The sequence below is a fragment of the Triturus cristatus genome, chromosome 10 (assembly GCF_964204655.1).
Source record: "Triturus cristatus chromosome 10, aTriCri1.1, whole genome shotgun sequence".
In the NCBI taxonomy this organism is placed as follows: Eukaryota; Metazoa; Chordata; class Amphibia; order Caudata; family Salamandridae; genus Triturus; species Triturus cristatus.
The window spans coordinates 1,202,823,202-1,202,844,833 of record NC_140593.1 but is presented as its reverse complement, the minus strand read 5'-3'; the positions used below and the strand labels follow the sequence as shown (position 1 = coordinate 1,202,844,833).

The 21,632-nt window shown below is 45.6% G+C and overlaps 1 protein-coding gene across 1 annotated transcript in view; it reads left to right on the top strand.

Moving 5' to 3' along the window:
* LOC146797058 (vacuolar fusion protein MON1 homolog B-like) overlaps positions 1-21,392 on the top strand; it is a 143,391-nt gene extending 121,999 nt beyond the window's left edge. The window contains exon 6 of the mRNA XM_085629673.1: positions 15,959-21,392. Coding sequence (XP_085485799.1) covers positions 15,959-16,192 — 234 coding nt within the window. The 3' untranslated portion in view covers positions 16,193-21,392. The remainder of the gene's footprint in view (positions 1-15,958) is intronic.
* The last annotated feature ends 240 nt before the right edge of the window (positions 21,393-21,632 follow it).

Sequence of the window (21,632 nt, the reverse complement as noted above, 5' to 3'; positions counted from 1 at the left end):
GAGGAAACGCATAAATGACCATCCTGAACAATCTTGTCAGCATAAAAACATTCTTATCCATGGAATGAATAACTATTAACATGATATAATCAATCAAGTAATCTCCTTCAAATGAAGTAACCTTGTCACGGCATGTACAGTTCATAAACAATATCCTCAATATGAAAAACATGAATTACTCCAAAACGGGGAGGATAAGCGCGATTGCTGGGTGGGATAATCCTCGCATCCATGTCCTTGTAGAATTGAAACTTACCTTTACTAAAGCTAGGCAAATTTTCATTCTATGTCCGGACCGCAGACGAGGATTATGCTAGTTCAAAGCCTGCTCACCACCAACTGAGCTATGTTGAGCACTGGCTCAAAATAAAACTCTTTGAAGGTAGAATCTGAGGACCAATCCGTTGCACGCATTATGTCCTTTAAACGTGCTCCCAAGCAGAAAGCCTTCAAGGCCATTGCCCCTCTTGCTGAATGTGCCCCAAATTCCTTGGTGTCCATACCAGTTTACTGCATCGCCCACCTTACCTAGCAGGCTGTGGTAGGGGAAGATACCGCCTTTTAAGGCTTCCTTAGTGCAATGAGGAGTTGTCTTTCGCCCGGCGGACAGACTTATTCTGTTATATCCTCATAAGACATTGAACCACACAGAACATGGGTGCATCCTGGAAGGCCGGGGAAGATATTATGCAGGTGTTAGATTTAGTCTGTCAAGTTGCCATAAAGGAAACCCCTTCTGGGGAGAACACCCTCCCTGAGAGGTCAAGAGCTCTTAAGTCCGAAACCCGTGTACATGAGACCAGACAGTGAAGCATTGCCGGTTTGGCTGAAACTTCTTGCAGGGATAAAAACATATTCGGTTGCCAGGCTAGAAAGAAATTTAGGACCGGATTGACATCCCAAAACGCCAAATAGCGAGGTTCTGGAGGAAGGGAGAGTCTAATCCTTCTAAGCAACTGGCAAACGAAAGGCTGTTTCCCCACTGGGGCATCTTCTACCTGCACATGCCCCCCAGATGGTGGATCTAAAGATATTAATGGAGTGAAGTGATAGGCTAGTCCCTCTTCAGCTAGGCTGAACATAAAGTTCAGTATCTGAATTACATCTGCGGGATCCACTCCCCATCACAAAGCCCAACGCATCCATCTGGTTTAGGCTGACTGGTACCACTTGGTCGTGCCGTCTGACCAGGCCTTAGAGAGGAGGAGTTCAGCATGTCGTGAAAGCCCTGGGAGCACCGTGTAGCCTGTAATCCGCTAGGCCATCAGCTGCGGGGAACCTTTCATCACCAACCGGTTCGGAGTGAGATCTGGACTCTTCAAAATGTGAGGAAAGAGGGAGAGTTGAATTGGAGAATCCAAGGAAGTTCCAGAAGAACCGGAAACCACACTTGAGACCGCCACAAGGGTGTTATCATGACCACCTTCTGACTGCGCACTTGGGCTGCTGCTCTGGTGACTTATTAAAAAGGGGGGAAATGCATAGCCCATCTCCTGGATCCAATCCTGGAGAAACATGTCAGTTGCCACTGCCTGACAGTGGTCTCCACCTGACAAACCCAGGCAGTTGGTGGTCTAGGCGGGGTGAAAAAGGTCAATAGAGACCTCTCGGAAGACTTGGGGGTCTAGCTTCGACAGACTTGAATCCTGAAAATGGTGAAAGTGCCAATCTGCCACCTGATTCACCTGGCCTGGGATCTATTCTGCTATGACTGAGATGTGGTTCTCCAGGAAAGCATTTTTCACCAGGTGTATTGCTCGATTTCCCCGGCCTTTCTGTGTTAAAAGGGGCCTAATGTGACTTCAGTCTCTTTCCATTCAAGTCTAAGGGTTAGAGTAGTGTATAGAGCCTATTTATTAGGCACTTCGACATGATCCTGTGTTCTTCCCCATAGATCAGGGTTTGCATACATATCCTAGGGGATAGATTCGTTAGCATTAGGGGTAATCTGTTCTGTAGTGAGGGTATTTCATGGAGCCGTGCTGAATTCAGGCCTGGTAGGCCTTAAACGGGAGAGACTCCATCTTTCCTCCTGCTCTGGCAGCTTGGGAAGCTTCTAGGTCATAGGCAGTGTTTTAGTTAGGAGGTGTTATTCGCTTGGAGAGAACCGGTTCAGGCCGGCCCTTATCGAAGGATTGTATTCTTCTTCATGCCGAAGACACTACATCAGGCCGGCCGGCTGGGAACGTGTCCTTGGCACGGGGAGGTACAGGAATTTGGTGGGCGGCAGGTTACGTGCTGGAATTTTCCATGAGAAAATGCACATCTATATTAGTGAAAGTCTGAGGCAGACACTGGCACTTGCTTTTAGTCCGTAGGCGGCACCTGGCCGTTAGCAGTAAAGCTACTATTTATTCCAGGGAAGACAGATGATAAACTTGAAGGTGGAGAAAAACCGAGAGACAGATATTCTTCTAACACAGCAGCCAAAGAGAAGAGAGTAGCCAATGAGGAAGAGGTCCCAGTGACTCGGAGAAAAGAGAAGGGAGTAGATCTGTGACTGCAGAGGTGTGACTTCCAGGCGAAGCCGAGGCGCAGACTGGAAGGGAACCTAGATGACCATTGAGTGCAGGCTACATACGACCAAGGTGATGTCGACCCCTTTTTATTAGAGTGTACAACTTAATCTTTCACTTTCCTTGCAGGTTATATGTGATGTATTCTGTGAGCGTGTATGTAGTAACTAAATAAAGTATTCAGTTTGTAGTGAATCAACATGTGCTGCGTGTTCTTGTATAAGAGGGTAGCCTATTCTTCTAGTCAGCTGTGACTTGACACGAACAGATGTTAACCCTGATCAGGTAAGTGGTAACTGAATAAGGGAGAGAGGAGCCCCTCGAACCAGAGAACAAGTTGTGCTCAAACTGGCAGTTCTTGTGTGATCTGATAAATAGTATGTTATGGTGATCATAGGATGAATTTGTGCTGAGGCTGCCGTCTGGGTAGGAAGTCCTGGGTCCAGTTAGGACCGCGAGGCTGAGGCTACCGTCTGGGTAGGAAGTCCTGGGTCCGTTTGGGACCGCGAGGCTGAGGCTGCCGTCTGGGTAGGAAGTCCTGGGTCCGTTTGGGACCGCGAGGCTGAGGCTGCCGTCTGGGTAGGAAGTCCTGGGTCCGTTTGGGACCGCGAGGCTGAGGCTGCCGTCTGGGTAGGAAGTCCTGGGTCCGTTTGGGACCGTGAGGCTAAGGCTGCCGTCTGGGTAGGAAGTCCTGGGTCCGTTTGGGACCGTGAGGCTGAGGCTGCCGTCTGGGTAGGAAGTCCTGGGTCCGTTTGGGACCGCGAGGCTGAGGCTGCCGTCTGGGTAGGAAGTCCTGGGTCCGTTTGGGACCGCGAGGCTGAGGCTGCCGTCTGGGTAGGAAGTCCTGGGTCCGTCTGGGATCGCGAGGCCGCCACCTGTATTATAAGAGGTCTTGGTATATATATAGTAGGAATTCCCTGTCCTTAGGTGGTATATATATATATGCGGTTACTTATTGTGAATAGGCCCTAGGGAGGGGATAACGTTCTGGCTGGGTTAGAGAGGCTCTGTTGAGCGGGTTCTATCTGATCCGACAACCCAAGCAGAACACCAGGTCTGCTAGGGCCTTGGATGTAGTACCACCCAGGTGGTTCATATAGCATACCACTGATACATTCTCCATTTTCAGAAGGATGCAAGATTGGATCCTGTCCTTAATCCAGCACCTAACCACGAACAGAACCTGTTAGGAGCCCCAAACAGTTGATATGTAAGCTTTGTTCTTGTGGTGACCAATTTCCTCCAGTGGAGAGCTCCCGACACAGAGCGTCCCAGCCAGACCGGCTTGCATCAGACTCTATCACCAAGTCAATAATCAATAGCAGTATAAATGGAAGGTAGTCAAATGCGGATACACACATGAGGGAATAGCAAAAAAAACAATCTATCACCAAGTTGAGGTTGGACCCAAAAATCGCTCTCCTGTTGAATGCATCCATGTGAGATTGCCAATAATAGTTTTCCTATTTTGTCTCTTCGGAAAGACGAGACCGACTGCGAATACGTGAGACCTTCCCGGAGGTGGTGTGCTTGGAGATGTTGGAGGGCTCTGTAGTGAAGCAGGCCTGGAAAATTGCTTAGATCGATGGAGAGGAGGTCCACCAGGCGCGTGAGCTGCCTGAGAGAGGTGTGAGACTTGGCCAGGGTTTGGCGCAACTCATGCCGGATCTTTGCCATCTCCGAGACTGAAGACTCAGAGAGGCCGTGGTGGAGTCTATTACAAAACTTTGGAAGGTTTTTCTCTGAGCTGGTCACAGAATAAATTTCTTTTGTTGATAACAAATCCTAGTCCCGGTAAGAGGTCTTCGGTCATCTGGAGCTGTCGGGTGAGCTTCTGAGGAAACTGGGCTAGGAGTAAAATGTCTTCTAGACAGAAGGGGGCCCTAAGTCGGTTGCGGGTCCCCTTCTCTAAAGGTTTGCGATGAATCCCGGCCACGTACTTTGCTACCCTATCCGCTGGGATCCAGTCCCTGGACCTGGGATGAACAATATCGTCTGGGTCTAGCATGTCGTAGGTGCTCTCTGGCATGGGAGCGGAATATAGGGCAGGGCACCAAGACCTAGATTGACCCGCCTCCTCTTCCGAATCCCCATGGGAGTCATCTTGGTCTTGCTGATCTGGGGAAACTGACTGTGAAGGCTCAGTATAAGCATCTGCAGGCTCTACTTGTCCCTCTGGGAGCGGTACCAAGGCCTTCTTAAGCCACACAAATGCATCATGATCCACCTCATTGGTGCATTGCTTTTTCTGAGGCAGGGGTCTCTCACCCTGGGCGTCTTGGGAGGGCTTTGCGGGTTTGATGGGGGCAGGCTTAGGGATTTTACTGCGCTTGCGTGCAATTTGTTCAGCGATGAATTGTTCCAGGGGCTCCATGGCTTTATTGATGGCCCGATAAATTGAAGTGTCAACAGCCTCCTAAAACTCTTCAACCCACTGGAAGAAGGGCATGGAATCCTTCTCCTGATAAGTGCCCTCCGAGGATTGCATACTCGCTATCTCAGGGCGCGCGTGCTTTGCGCACTACACAGGGGACACCAGTAGGCCAACAAATTGAGCGTGGGCTGAGCCCTGCTCTGATGAACGCTATGCGTGCGGGTATGATTCAGGATGGGCCCAGAGGATATGGGTGGCCTTCGACTCACAATATTAAGGGCTGCTAGTCCTTGGGACACTCACCCCATGGGTCTTTGGGTGCTGCCTGGTAATATGTTCCTCATGGGCTTTCACAGCCATTCAGAATTACTGACCCCGCAGGGCGTCAAGTAAGAATGAATATACAGATCCCAGGGGGTCTTCAGAATGGAGATTAGTGGCAATACAGACCCAGTAGGGTGGACAAGGTTGCGGCGTTGCTGGACTCTGCGGCGCTCATCTGAAATTCCTAGTGAAGATATGCATCGCAGAGCTGCTGAGACATGCTCCAAAATCTAGGGGTTTGCCCTATTGATCCCACCGCACCTGGGCAAAGGGTAAATCATATGCAACACAGTGATGAGTGGGAACAAATTCAAGAATCACTCAAACAAAGAGAAAACATAAATTGATCTCTATTGCTGGATGTCACTATCCCAACCAACATATACTTGTATGATTCTAAAGTCATGAGCATAACCCCAATTCCAAGTATTAGATGTTATTTATCGGGGGTAAGATTCAAAACATTGACACAACATCACAACATATATGATGTACATCTAAAGAACAAAAACATTTTCTCTTCTACACCAAAACACTTTCGTAAAATAGATGGCTGCAATATACAATAATCAATAGCAGTCCAAATTCAAGGTAGTCAAATGCTGATGCACACTTGAGGGAATAGCAAAAAACCCTCAAGCATCCGTGGTGTGTCCCCCAATCCTATATACACTGTAATGATTAATCAGACTCCGCTTTTCCAAAGGGTTGACTCGTTTCGGCCCATCCATTCGGGCATCTTCAGGACAAGTGAAGAAAAAGATGAAACTCTTACTTACCATAGACCGCTTGACTGAGGTTCAGCTGCACCTACTTGGAACAGACTTAACCAGCACTAAAGATGGCAGGCCAGATTAAACCCACAATAAGATTAGAGTGCGGCAGCGGCCTCTAGTGGGCAGTATTCAGGGGCAGAGTCGCATAAGGAGCGTCAAAGCAGTCCTGCCACGGGTAGGGAATCTAAAAGAAAAGCTGCAATGGCATCCACAACAAATAATGTAAGCATAACTAGAAATATCAACACAATAACATTGCCACATAGAGCACAGACAAAAAGCGACTAAACTGGCTGCTGAGTAGTGGAGAAAGCTTCATGAAAGAGAGGATGGACTGTGTTTGGAGCAGACACTGTGGATTAGATGATGGATTTAATGTTTACTTAGGGTTTAGGGTAACATTAATTCTGTGTTTCCTGATGTTTGAGAGATAGTGTAATAAAAGCGAAGGAAGAATAGCATAATCCTCGCCTCCGTTCCTGACATAGAATCACAGCGTGCATGTAGTGAAGTCTTCATTCCAAACTCTCCAGTGTCCAAAGAGAAAAGGTTCCCTGCGGGAAAAGGCTCTCTGAAAGAAAATGTTCAGTGGAGGGAAAAATATTAAACACTGGAGAGGGCTTAATAATAATTTTGTGCCTGCCCTCTAAGCTGTCTAGCACCGTTGATTCAGTTCTAGCTGGAAAATATCCCCATGCTCATACATTAAGAAATGCACCCCCCTCTGCCCCACTGAAGCAAGTTCCCTGAACAAGATGGAGACTGAATCCCTGTGCCATACTGAGTAACATCTATAGTCCTCTACTGACCCATGGGCACTAGCCAGCTCCCTAAACCAGTACTCACAAGGAAATCTGTGCCCGTCAAAGTTTGTGCCAAGCCACCTAGAAATATCTTCCCTCTTGATGAAATCAAGTGTCTTGATGGAGATATTCAGCCCAAAGAGAGAGATGCCCTGTACCCTCTCCAAACAGAGGAATTCCTTGAACCCCTCTCCAAAGAGAAATAAACTGTACTCCTCGCCAAGGAGACTAATGCTTTTTACCCCTCTCCTAAGAGAGGAGTGCTTTGTACTCCTTTTCAAACGGGAATGATTCATACCCCTTTCCAGAGAGAGTAATGATTCATATCACATTCCAAGGAGAGTAATGCTTTGTACCCCTCTCCAAAGAGAGTAATGCTTTGTACCCCTCTCCAAAGAGAGTAATGCTTTGTACCCCTCTCCAAAGAGAGTAATGCTTTGTACCCCTCTCAAATTGAGAGTAATGCTTTGTACCCCTCTCAAATGAGAGTAATGCTTTGTACCCCTCTCCAGTGATAGTAATGCTTTGTACCCCTCTCCAAAGAGAGTAATGCTTTGTACCCTTCTCCAGTGAGTAAGGCTTTGTACCCCTCTCCAGTGAGATAAATGCTTTGTACCCCTCTCCAAAGAGAGAAATGCTTTGTACCCCTCTCCAAAGAGAGTAATGCTTTGTTCCCCTCTCCAAAGAGAGTAATGCTTTGTAACCCTCTCCAGTGAGAGTAATGCTTTGTACCCCTCTCAAAAGAGAGTAATGCTTTGTACCCCTCTCCAAAGAGAGTAATGCTTTGTACCCCTCTCCAAAGAGAGTAATGCTTTGTACCCCTCTCCAAAGAGAGTAATGCTTTGTACCCCTCTCCAAAGAGAGTAATGCGTTGTACCCCTCTCCAAAGAGAGTAATGCTTTGTACCTATCTCAAATGAGTAATACTTTTAACCCCTCTCAAATGAGAGTAATGCTTTGTACCCCTCTCAGATAAGAGGAATGCTTTGTACCCCTCTCCAAAGAGATTGCTTTGTACCCCTCTCCAGTGAGATTAATGCTGTGTACCCCTCTCCAAAGAGATTAATGCTTTGTACCCCTCTCCAGTGAGAGTAATGCTTTGTACCCCTCTCCAGTGAGAGTAATGCTTTGTACCCCTCTCCAGTGAGAGTAATGCTTTGTAGCCCTCTCCAAAGAGAGTAATGCTTTGTACCCCTCTCCAGTGAGAGTAATGCTTTGTACCTATCTCAAATGAGTAATACTTTGTACCCCTCTCCTAAGAGAGGAATGCTTTGTACCCCTCTCCTAAGAGAGGAATGCTTTGTACCCCTCTCCAAAGAGAGGAATGCTTTGTACCCCTCTCCAAAGAGAGTAATGCTTTGTACCTATCTCAAATGAGTAATACTTTGTACCCCTCTCCTAAGAGAGGAATGATTTGTACCCCTCTCCTGAGAGGAATGATTTGTACCCCTCTCCTGAGAGGAATGATTTGTACCCCTCTCCTGAGAGGAATGCTTTGTACCCCTCTCCTGAGAGGAATGCTTTGTACCCCTCTCCTAAGAGAGGAATGCTTTGTACCCCTCTCCTAAGAGAGGAATGCTTTGTACCCCTCTCCTAAGAGAGGAATGCTTTGTACCCCTCTCCTAAGAGAGGAATGCTTTGTACCCCTCTCCAAAGAGAGGAATGCTTTGTACCCCTCTCCAAAGAGAGTAATGCTTTGTACCTATCTCAAATGAGTAATACTTTGTACCCCTCTCCTGAGAGGAATGATTTGTACCCCTCTCCTGAGAGGAATGATTTGTACCCCTCTCCTGAGAGGAATGATTTGTACCCCTCTCCTGAGAGGAATGCTTTGTACCCCTCTCCTAAGAGAGGAATGCTTTGTACCTATCTCAAATGAGTAATACTTTTAACCCCTCTCAAATGAGAGTAATGCTTTCTACCCCTCTCAGATAAGAGGAATGCTTTGTACCCCTCTCCAAAGAGATTAATGCGTTGTACCCCTCTCCAGTGAGATTAATGCTTTGTACCCCTCTCCAAAGAGATTCATGCTTTGTACCCCTCTCCAGTGAGAGTAATGCTTTGTACCCCTCTCCAAAAAGAGTAATGCTTTGTACCCCTTTCCAGTGAGAGTAATGCTTTGTACCTATCTCAAATGAGTAATACTTTGTACCCCTCTCCTAAGAGAGGAATGCTTTGTACCCCTCTCCTGAGAGGAATGCTTTGTACCCCTCTCCTAAGAGAGGAATTCTTTGTACCCCTCTCCAAAGAGAGTAATGCTTTGTACCCCTCTCCAGTGAGAGTAATGCTTTGTACCTATCTCAAATGAGTAATACTTTGTACCCCTCTCCTAAGAGAGGAATGCTTTGTACCCCTCTCCTAAGAGAGGAATGCTTTGTACCCCTCTCCTGAGAGGAATGCTTTGTACCCCTCTCAAATGAGAGGAATGCTTTGTACCCCTCTCCAGTGAGAGTAATGCTTTGTACCCCTCTCCAGTGAGAGTAATGCTTTGTACCCCTCCCCAAAGAGAGTATTGCTTTGTACCTTTCTCCAGATGAATGACTCCTACCCGTTCCAAAAGGAAGTAATGCTCTGTACCCCTGTCCAAAGCCAGAAGTGCGAAATGCTCCAGAAAGAGAAATGCACTGTACCTTGTTTGAAAAGAGTAATGCTATGTACTCTCTTCCAGATTGTTGTGCTTTGTACACCCACCGAAAGAGGGAACTGCTCCGTACTCCTGTGCAAAGAGACAAAGGCCCCTTTCCAAATTCACTGAGCCTGCAGAGAAATAATGAATTCAATTATTTGTGCGCCCTTGAGACAGCACCGATCCATCTGAAGTCCTGAGTCCAGCCCACCACGGTTTCAGGAGAGGGAGGTCACTGAACTATGCCTTGAACACACAAGAAGCTAGATACTGAACTATCTTTACAGCTCTAGGATAGACCTTCTTTGTTCACAAGAGGGCCAGAAAGGAGTGAAGTGTTTACTGCGTTCAGTAGATACCAGTGCCCTGTGGTATATTATTTACCAAGAGGAGTAAATGGCTCACATTCTGAGACTTCCCTCAGATACTGGGGACTGCACCGAGTCAGTGTTTTCCACATTGAATTCCAAGTGTATCAGATTCTAAAGCTCATTGTCCTCTGGTAAATTTCAGCTGTTTTAATCCTGCAACATTTGATGTTGTAAATTGGCAGAGAAGTGATAATTCCAGCATTCCTCAGAACTCTGACCCCGTGCAAACTCCTTCTTGCACAAGGAACGACCTTTCTTCACCTCGTTACAGTACTTAAGTGTAGCGATTGTTGCAGTTGAATGTGTGTTGACCAGTTTTTGCTCAAGCTGCTTTCAAAATAAAAACTAGAATAAGAAATACAGGAAACATCAGCAAATAGGTTGCACATATAGCAACGGACTGGTGTGACCTTCCGAAGAGTCTGAGATGACCCTATTACCTGTGATGACTTAGTGTGGAGACAGAGGATGCAGCCACAAAGTGTCTAGCCCCTTGCCGTATGCACAAGTACAGAGGCACTGGACTGGCTACTCGTTCTGTACACAGCAGTGCTCCTAGGGCGAGGCACTTTTCTGAACTCATCGGTCTGGGTTGCCCGTCATAGAACTGCATTCTCAAGGGATCCCGCTGGGCTTCATCAGCTTTGCCACTGTGCTTCCTTGGACCTGCTCCCTGGAGTGTGGCTGCTGTGTCCGCCCGAGCCTGGGCAAAGCTCGCAGGAAGGAAGGGCCGCTGATGATCACGCCGCCCTATGTAATCCTTCTGTTTGAGACTGGAGATCATTAGTCGCCGTATGTTTGCACTGCTGCATAGATGTGGATGCGGCGGATACATTATGCTTCAAACGTTTCATGTAAAGGGTCCTCTGCAGCCTTTTGGTGTGGAGATACCTTCCTGTTCAGCACCGGCGCAAAGAACCCGCTGCTAGACCAGAACACATTGCACCCAGTTATCTCCGGACCCACCAACATGGGGTAAAGGTATGTGATGGGTTCCCCTCCATCACTGGACAATCGCTCATTTGGGACACTCTGTAGGACCCCATCGCCTACTCAAGATGGCTCCAAACACTGCTTGCAGTTTAAAGATTAGAAACCCCACAGCTCTAGTTCTGTCGCCTCGCCCAAATAGCACAGAACGTTTCCATCATGGGATTTATGTAAAAGGTAGAAGGTCTGTGCATCGGTGTGGGTCTGGGACACATTGTGAACTATGCATGCGACCAAACTTGAAAGTGAATTAAAAAAGGAAATCTGCTTCTGGAAGGAAACATTTTAAATCCCATCATTCACACAGCCAAATGAGCAATAATAAAGTGCCTGAGACCGAAAATACCACAGCAGAAAAGGAATGGTGCTCTTGCATGTAGACCAGGAACCGTGGAAACTGGCGTCTCCGTTTCCAGAGCACTGGAAGCTCCCCAAACCCGTCACGCAGGTTGGTTGGTTTTTTTCCCTTCAGTTTACTGAAAAAAGATCCAGTCCCTCCCAAGCTGAAAACTCTTTTCTGGTTTGTAAATTTTTACTTTCAGTCAATATTTTAGGCACCTGCACCGTTATTTCCTTCTTCTTTCAACATCAGAGATTTTCTGCTGATAAAGACGTTACTCAAAATTTCCTTCTATAACCATGTCTGCTTCGTTATATGTATGTATGGTAGAAATGAATCAGTCGGACGATAATGTGTGGTCTGCCTTCCACACTCACTCATTCATGATTGTTAGTTCTGTCTGGAGAGGTCAGCTAGAAGTCAGGGGCAGCCAGGGGTTTCACCTCTGAGCCCCAGTTGGTTGAATGTTCACTGTGTGCTCTCCTTGGTGGCTTCTTTTGGTCCTGGCCTCTTTGCTTTTGAACAGCATCTTCCAAGACTTGAAAGCTACTATTGACCATCTGAATATCAAGAGGATGATGCTCATCTCATAAACCTATGACATCCCCATGTTCTGTTATTCCTTTTCTTTCCAGCTTGGTGCCTAGAGAACTGAGTCATGGAGCGCTTCTATAAAATCTCAAGGCAAACCAGGGTCACTTCTCAGTGGAAAGCATTATAGGTATTTTCAGTCAGGGCTTCGGGTAGGTGCTGACGAATCCCCAACATTTCTAAAATTGTTGGACTCCAGGGCTTTGAAGGACAGGCTGTCTTTTGTAGATAACAGGTAGCTCTTTGCGTTGTCATTCCTGCACATGGCAGATTTCTTCTCCTCTGGGCCTGGTGGCCTCATGCTGGTTAATTGTATCTCATGGAAAGTTACTCACAAAACCCCATCGCATGTCCCTCAAGGATCAGTGGTCTCTGAAGTCAAGAATTTGCCCCAAGTTAATACTTTTCTCTGCAATCTGGCCTATGGTAGTACTAGAAAAAGAACCTGCAGCTGTGTAAAAGCATAAGACTGCACTACTCGAACAGACTGGGTTGTAGGTAGACAACTACGCCAAGACTCACCCGAACGGGGATCATTCAGTGTGGCAATGACTGGTGGATTTGCACTTTTGAAAACATAAACGTAGACGAGATAAGCAGACCCTTTATGGGAGAAAATGAATGAGTTCTACATGATTTAAGTTCTTGCAAACATCTTCAGTTTTTGGGGAACCCTCTCATTTGGACTGGCTCTCCACAGCAAGAAAAACAAAATGGCAAGACTTTACAACATGGTTACAGACCCCAATTGCAGAGACAATCAACTCTTATTGAACTGGTCAGACCGTGGAACGGTTTCTACCTTTTCCTCTTCTGCCAAAGGTTTTGATCAAAGCACAGCAGTGGTGGGCAGGGGTGCTTCTCATAACTTTGTCTTTGCCAGTGGTTGTACCCAGGCCATGTACTGCTTTACAAGAACAATACAAGAGACTTCCATCCTGATCACTTCTCTTTCCAGAATGAAGGCAAAGATCTCAGACCGCAGTACTCCATTGCTGACCTTAACATTCAAACTCCGGGCTGCAGCAATACAAGCGTCCACTGCATGGACACGGTGAGAGAGGCTAAACTTTCATCTGCCTGGGCCTCCTAAGCTGCCTGGTTCGATAGATTATGCATCTAGTGACTCCAGAAGCATATGGATTTGAGGATCTGCCAGGGAGAGAGAGTGGTGCCATGCCTTATAAAACGGTTCTATCTAACCTGAATTATTTTCCATTAGGAGCACGATTGACCGGGATTACCGTATATCAAGAATAACATTCTCATGCTCCCTTTTTCATTATACCAGTTTATGGAATTTTTTTATCCACAATTTAGTAATCCCTTCAGTTACAAGATCTTCCACTCTCTTTGAATAAAGCCCAATTCTTTAAAAATTAAGAGGCAGACTTCTTTTTATCTTAACATCTCTGGTGGAAAGTTGCTTTTCTGATGACCATTACTTAGGCCATGATGGGGAGTAAATCCCGACCTCATGCTCTCATTAATCACTAACATTGTTCTAGCATGATGAGGTTCTTTTGAGACCGTATCCTATATTGTTTCCGAACATAGTTTTATATTTCCACATAATCCGGACTATGCCAAGCTCGCCTTTCTGATCATTCTTCCCTGCAGAGAGATGGCGTCATGCACGAAACCTAGAAAGATCCTTGAGAGTATCTACAAAAAAACTTGTTTGTTAATCATGGGTATTTCCATAATAATATAACACACTTAAAATAGTATGTAGCTAGATGTAAATCAGCCAGTATCACCGCGTGCTGTTAAAAACGTATGGATCTCTTGTCAGTAAACCCACAACTCATTCTGCAGGATGCAACGTAGCTACTACTGCTCTTATCGTAAGCGCCCCACCTGGAGAGGATTTTATTCCTTTGCCAAGAATTGTTACTCATATTCCGACTCAAGGATGGACTTTTGCACAAATTGTTTGCTTAACTCCTTTCATGCTGGTTGTTATTCTTCAGTTTTCCTGTGTTGTCCTCTACCTGGTTGGAAGGTTGCCCTCTTCCTGGTAGGGCTGTGCTGCCTATTGTTTTAATATTTGAGTGTCAAAGAAGTTCCATAATAGAAGGGGAAAGTTACTGCTAGTCCTACTTTCCAATATCTGTATTTTCTTTGTATTGATGAACAATGCACCTGCGCTTCTGTGAAGATGGAAGTGTATCTGGCCCTGCTAAGTAAATCCCTCCTTTGATTATGCTGCCAAATCACACTAACTGGTACTGTTCTGCATACTGGGCTTATGTTGAGGGAGCAGGAGTCTGGAAGACGCTGACAAAGGGAATCTGACTGGGAACGTGGAGCCTGAGCTTGTCCTGCTTAGGGAATCCACGACCCTAGAGGGCGTGAGATTGATAGCGTCATGGGTTGCCCAGAAAAGAAACCTTGTGGAGGGTGGATCCCAACCACTGGGTCTTTAGTGGGAATTCTCCTGGGGGGTTGGTGGGCAAGAGTGCCTATTTAGGATGTTTCCTTGGATGCCCGCTACTCGTATTTCCTCCCTCTTGCATCCTAACTTTCTCCTAACTTCTCACCACCAACACCAGGTGTAATGAGGCACTGCTGAGTCAGTGGGAGAGAGGTGACAAGTCACATTCTTGAAACAAACCGCATCCTGCACAGCCACAACTAGAGACTGCAGCCCAGAAGGGAAATTGAGGCAATCTAGGAGAGCAAGAACCGAAGTGATCTATATTAATGTCCTTTAACACCTAATTGAGTGCTCCAGCACTGAGCATCAACACTTCTGAGTCAGCGCTATGAGTAGCTCTAGAAGCACCCCCGGGGTGAAACACTGAATCTTGACTGACCGGTGACGCACTGTGATCTGCCAAGCAGGGTATCCCTCAAACCCTTGCACTTGTCAGTGTGCCAACATTAGATAAAAGGGATATTAATGGAATACTGAAGTCATGGTGACAAAAATCCACAGACCCCATGCCACACTACTGACCAATGGCTTTTGTGGGCAGACACGGTGAAAGACTGGGTGGGGAGGGAAACTCACCTTCCCATCGAGGGAAAGCTAGACACGTGTGCAAGAAGCGCTGCAATGTTGAACAGCACTACCCTTCCAGAAGCCCAGGAGGACAGGGACCAGATAAACCTGGTCCTGAGTCCAAAGAGCTGTTGCTCTGAGCCAATAAAGATTTCTAGTTGTCTGTTTCCCAAAAAAAAGCAGCAAAGAAACAGGTGCAGCACAGACTCCTCCCACCCCTACATAGCAGACTCAATAAGAGCCGTGAATATGAGAGAAACATAAAGTGAGAATACAGACAGCGGCAAAGTTGATGCAAATTAGACCATGTTACCCGTAGCCAGATGAAACCATTGCAGGTTCAGTCTCCAAACCTGGATGCAGGTCAGGACACTTTTTTTTTTTATCTAAGTGGCTGCTGCCACTGACAACTACCTTGCAATCTCCTTACAAAGAAGTTCAAAATCTCCAGAGGAAGTCAGAGTGCACAAACCAGTGATGGCGAACTGCCTGACATTGCAAACGCGCCGGCTTGTGCATCACAGGACCCATCTATAAATGTCCTTCCGCCTCTCTTGCTCATGCCACCACTCCTTCAGTTCCCGGAAGAACAGAAGGCACATCCTCCAAACCTATAACGTTTCATGTGCCGCTGCCAACTCAGTGGTCTTCTTGAACTTGCTGCAACTGCATTAGACCGTCTTCAGACTCCAAGTTCACACAGACTGCTCCAGGTTCGTGATCAGGAACCTCTAACTCTGGTAGCAACATCTGGCCATGCTTCGGAGTCCAGGCATCCCTTACTTTGGAATTCTGAGAATAAAGGAAGATCTATTAGTCCTGTTTCTTCTATAACCTGCAGCTTACTAGAGAGAAGTAGTTCTTATGTTGTCCTTTGTCTTTAAAACCATTCAATTCTAGCCTATGATAGAGAAGTGTCTGAAATAAAAATTGTACCTTCAATTAAATCCATAAGGATTATACAAATCGTAAATATTATCAAATGCTGATATCCTGTCATGGATGTTGTCTTGTCGGTATTTGACTTTCCCACCTATGCCTGTCATTGGCTCATTAAAGTTTTGCTTCTCACTAGAAATAATCTATACAATTATTTTGCATACCATTGGATAGTATTTTCATGTAATAATGTAGTATCCCTATCTTTTGTAGTTTTAACGTGACCTAAATTTATGTGAAAATTCTATTTATTTTTCGACAAATCTGAAATAAAAAATGTTTTCCCTGTTTTTGCTCTCCAGGTCACAAGCAAGTTTGAGCTTTACACCTCTTATAGCCCCTTGGTGACCAAAGCGGGTGCCATCAATGTCATCACAAAACTGCTCCGGTGGATCAAGAAGGAGGAGGACCGCCTCTTCATCCGATACCCGCCAAAATACTCCACCACACCAGCCCCAGGCAAGGGGTCGAAGAGCGCAAGGGGAGGTGTTGATAGGACTGATGCATCTGAGAATGGTTTCTTCTCCGGGTTGTAGTGGGAAATTTACTGGAAATGTATGATAGGTCGCTGGATGGCTGGCACCTGAGGCTTGCAGTCCATCTCTGGCGTGTTAGAGACCCTTCAGCAATGCCTACCCTATTTTCTTTATTAGGCACTTATAAAAAAAATGGCATCCCTTCCATCTCTTGTAACTCATTCCTCAGTCCCTTACTGCCATCAGTCTTTGGAGTGTTTATGCGCAGTGGTTCATGAGCTCTTGTAAAGTCGCTGAGTGCTCCTTGGTAAACGTTCACATGCAAAGCACTTTTGTCTGTCCTCTGTTCAGGCGAAAGCCCCTAGTTAGTTCGGATTATCTTCTCAAACACTAGGAGCCCCTTGTCGATGTTTTGTGAGTCCTGTATACATTAAGAGATTCTTGTGGGTGTGGCAGATGTCCTCTGTTCTACTGAAAACACCTTGATGGTGCTACGGATGTCCTCTATGCCCGTTGTTTTATGAAAGTCCCTCTTCTGTACTAAGAGACTGTTATTGGTTTTCTAACCGCTCTAGGAGCTCCATGTTGGTGTTTGGATGCTACCTACTAACCTAAGGGATCCTCATTGGTGTTCAGGAAGCGTTCTCGTAACCTAAAAGCTCCTCATTGACATGCACACCTACTTCTCCTGCCCTAGGAGCTCCTTGTTCTTGCTATGGAAGACCTCTCCTTCCCTAGGAACTTCTCGTTAGTGTGGGTTCGGTTCTCTCGTGACCACGGAATCCTCATTGGTGTTCAGGAAGTGTTTGCCTAGCCTTGAAACTCATTGACATTCACACTCCCTTCTCCTGCCCTAGGAGCGCCTTGTTCTTGTTCTGGAGGTCCTCTTCTTCTCTAAGAACGTCCTGTTAGTGTTGGTACGATTCTCTCATGACCTAGGAATCCTCATTGGTGTTCAGAAAGTTCCCTCCTAACCTATGAGCTCCTTGTTGATATTCTCAAAGTCTTCTCTTTCACTAGAGTTCTTCCTTGCTGTTCTGGAACCCATCTCATTCCCTATGAATTCCTCGTTGATATTCAGGCTGTCTAGTCTTGTCTTGGGATCTCCACATTCGTGTTGTGACAGTCCGCTCCTTGTAGGGGTTTGTATGGGGCTCTCCTAGCCTGGGAGCTCCTCATTCTTGTTCTGGAAGTCATCTCCTTCTCTAGGAACTTCTGGTTAGTGTTGGTTCGATTCTCTCATGACCCAGGGATCCATTGGTGTTCAGGAAGTCCTCTCCTAATCTATGGGCTCCTTGTTGGTATTCTGGAAGTCTTCTCCTTCACTAAAGTTCTTAGTTGGTGTTTTGAAATCCATTTCATTCCTTACGAGTTCCTCAGCAGTATTCAGGCTATCTTCTCTTGTCTTAGGAGCTTCACGTTCGTGTTCTGGAAGTCGGCTTCTTCCCAGGCGTTCTTTGTTGGGGTTTGAATGGTTCTTTCCTAACCTAGGGGTTTCTCTTTGTGTTCAGATGTGTACTAACATAGAAGCAGATTGTGAACTGACCTAGAAGCTCCTCCTTGGTGTTCTGTAAGTCCTGTCTTTCCCTAGGAGCTACTCTTTATTGTTCTTACTGTGCTCTCTTAGTTGGTGTTCTGGCTGTTCTCCCGGACTATAGCACCTTTCCTGTTCTGATGGCATAATAGTCCATGCAAAGCTTTGTGTTATTGTTTAGTCTGTCCTGTCCTACTGTGAAAGATGTACGTTTGTGTTTTGACTGTCCCTTGATCTTTTGGAATGAAACCTCTGACCAGGGATGGTCCTCTAGTCATCTGCACTTCTCAACGCTTGATGCTGTACTAAGTGTCTTTTTTTCTGAACAATTTGCTTACTTAACTTATGAACGCTCTTCTATGTGTCTTGGGTTCAGAAATATTTAGCTGTCTTCTCTACTGAACACAGAGTTCGCTCTCTAGCTGTTATCTTCTCTTCTAAACACTCCTTTGGGATCTGTCGTCTTATGGCTTTCCATCCATGGGAAGCTCCCCGTATTTTCACTTTCCTTTCATACTCAGTAGCTCTGTTTTCCCCACACATCAGAATTCTCTTGCTGATCCTTTTGCCTTCTTTTCTTTTGAATAGATTTGATAAGTCTGTGTCCTCTTAAAGGAGCATGGTAAGTGCTTCTTGGCAGCTTTTTGTCCGCAATCCTACTAGTGGTGGCTTTGCTGTTTTTTCGCTTGTTTTTAGGCTCCAGTTAAGTTGTGTTCCACTGCACAGCTTTCTATTGCACGCGTGGTTGATGGGATGTGGCTTTCAAGTGCCTGTCGATTCACCAGGAATGCATAGAACTGGCCACAAAGAATGACTAAAATGAATGTCTATCCTCTACATTTCTGGTAGTTTAGAACTGGTGAAACATTTATCGAGGAAGTAAAGCGATATTAGCTGGGTCCCCTTGGTTTTTGATTTGTTTGGGTTGCTGTATTCGGGAACATGACCACAACTCGTTCTAGCACTTATCAAGAGTACCATGAAAGTCCTGCACTATTTCCATGCACTTCACGGAACATAGTTACCGGACACTTGAGGACAGTGACGGGGAATGCCATTTGTCCCTGTGACAAGGACAGTTTTTACTGAAACGATTATTTTTTTCTGGTGAGCATCTCAAGGTCAGCATCTGGGTTGTCATCCTTTTCAAATACATTTCATAACAATTGTCCTCACTCTGTGGGATTCCTAGATGAATTCAGTTGTTGCTTGATTTCTGGGACTAAAAGGCCAGAGTTGTAAGCAGAGAGACTGTGGCCATGAGAATACAGCTGAGGGTTGCCAGGGTGAGAGGAAAGGTTTCTGTTTTACCACCAGTTTGTTGTGTATGTTTTCCCGGTCAGTATTCTTGCGCACTCTTAATACATGTGTGCATTTTATCTTCAGGATGTGTATGATCCTTAGTGGTCTGTTCCCCGTAGTGTTGATGAACATGACTTACCTTATATCGTGTGTTGGTCAGTCCCAAAGAAAACAGCTAGCCCTTAACTAATCTTCATTTGGCTTGCACCAATAATATGTGAAGGGGACAGAACGACAGAACAGTGTTCGAGGATTGTTAAAAGGAAATTGACCATTAGCAAAATGGACACCCATGCTCCTGGTTTAACCATTCCATACCCAGAAGCCTCTGAATGAAGAAAAGTTTAACTTTTGCCCTATGGCCTCTCGTAGTGGCATACATTTTGTAAATTCTTCAACCTGGTACTAGAAGTCACTGTACAGGAACATTATCTGAGGATGTCCAAGATTTGCTTGTACTAAACCTCATTGCCTTCACAACGTCTGAGTGTCCAGAGTGTCTTATTGGACAGATGTATTTTAACAGTGTGACTGCAGTTAATGTTTGTAGAGTAAATTATTAAAAACAATATTTATCTTTGAGGGAGAAAAGCTTTCTTTATAACCTTCTCGTCAATGAGAGACATGCCGTATTCCAGGGTTACTTTCACTGGATCGGTTTACTGTAGTTGAAGCAACTCGCACATCTATCCAAAATCAACTGATGAGTTGATAGAGCAGCGCGTTTAGGCCAACCATGTCCGGCTGAAGCGTTGAGTTTTATCTCTTGGTGGCTATCTTTTCCACACGGATCTGGATGTCTTGAAGGGTTTATAATATAGTTGCAACGGTATGAGTCCTAGGCAGTCATTTTATGGGTTAACTTGGCAGCCACACCGGCTGGCAAGCGTGAACATCCCAAAATGTGCACGATATATCCATTTCGGAGGATGCCCCAGAGGTGGTTGCTTCGTCTGTCTGGCGATCGCCTCTCTTCTTAATAGGTGGGCTGATTTTTGGAGTGGTGCATGGTGGTTCATGTATTATTAATCTTTTATTTATTTCTCCGTTCTGGTGTGTATATATTGGAGCTTTCTTAAACATCCGTAGGATATTTGATGCACTCTTATATAATAGTTCTAAGACGTTTATCCATCTCTCATCCCTTGTCTTCTTGACTCCTTTCAAAGGGGGATTCTGACTTCCTATGGAAGCGCTTAGAAGCCGTCTCTGCTGCTGCCCATTTGGGCTGCATGTTCACATCCGTAGCGATGCAGCTGGCCTACAGATGAAAAAACTTTTTAAAGTTGTTTATTCTTTAAACAATATGTAAATCCATATCCCTCTTATTTAAGAACGAGGGATTATTACTAATGGGTGCACCTTTTGCACGGATCTCTCACTTCTTAGAAAGGTTTGTTTTCCTTTCCTTATGATGTGATGGGGAAAAGTGGGTGAAAGAAGGAGGCAGTAGCAGCATTTGCAGGAATTTTGACGATGAATTTTCATCACCATTTGCTTCCTCTGGAAGGCGCGATTATTGAATTGGATTATTATTTGGAAACACATGAAGTTATGGAATAATCACGGAGTGTCAGAAGAGGTCTGCATCCATCACTAGTCACATTACATTTCAGTGTTGGTCCATTAGGAAGAAGGTGGGATTTCTGCACCCTTTTACTTATGAAGAGCGTGTGCTTGGGGTGCTGTTTTACGATTGGCTGGGAACCTATTGTTGTTTAATTGTCTTCCAAAGTCTGATTCCTTCTAAACTCCCTCCTTCGGCCAGTAGTGTCTCCTACGCCTGCCCTGCGGACCCCTGCCAGCAGTCTCATGCTTGCCGTCACCCCAGGATGGTAAGAAGATGGTTTGAGTTTATAGGCAGATTACTAAACGCTGCGGGCTAGTCCATTGATCAAGCTGCTTTTCTATTTATATGAAGTGGGAAATGGGTCTCTTTTCTAGAGGGAGTATTTCTAATAAGTGGATGTGAAATTAATGTTCTACAATAGTGGTGTAGTGAGCAGCCATAACCTTTCATAAAGATACTCGTATAGATCTCGGATCTTTCATTGCTGTTGATAATGCCAGACGTTTTGTTCTGCATTGAAAAGACCTACAGGTACCAAAATGGAAGTTAAGTCGGGGCAATGGCAAGTAAACTCCATCATACTGAGCTGCTGATGCGCTCCAGACTTCTTGTATGGCGAGCTCATCTGGGGACGGACGCGAGGTGCAGTCTTAGTGGCAGTTACGTTCTTGGCGTAAATGTTTCTGTGATGAAGCGGAAGTGTGATCACTTGCTTTAACTCACCTGTATACAACAACCAAGCAGCAGGTGGATGGAAGGGTGTCAATGTCCCCTTCCTTCAAAGGACATGACCCATGTGCTGAGCTCTTTGGCCCAGTCTCCCCACCCAATTTCCTTCTACAAAAAAAAAAAAACATAAATGGATTATTTATTAAACCATGCACATCTCCTAGCCCAGTGACTACAATAGGTCAAACTCGCTCACTGTGGCGAGTCAGGGGATGCTCCAAACCTTTGCGGTGTCACCCACAAAGCTGTACACCCCTACTTTATTCACCTACCAGTGATGACAGTCCATTTTTGAAAGGTGTCTTCATACCCAGATTTGCTTATATGCAAGCCTTGCTGGCTCCATTTTGTCTCTTATATTGTGT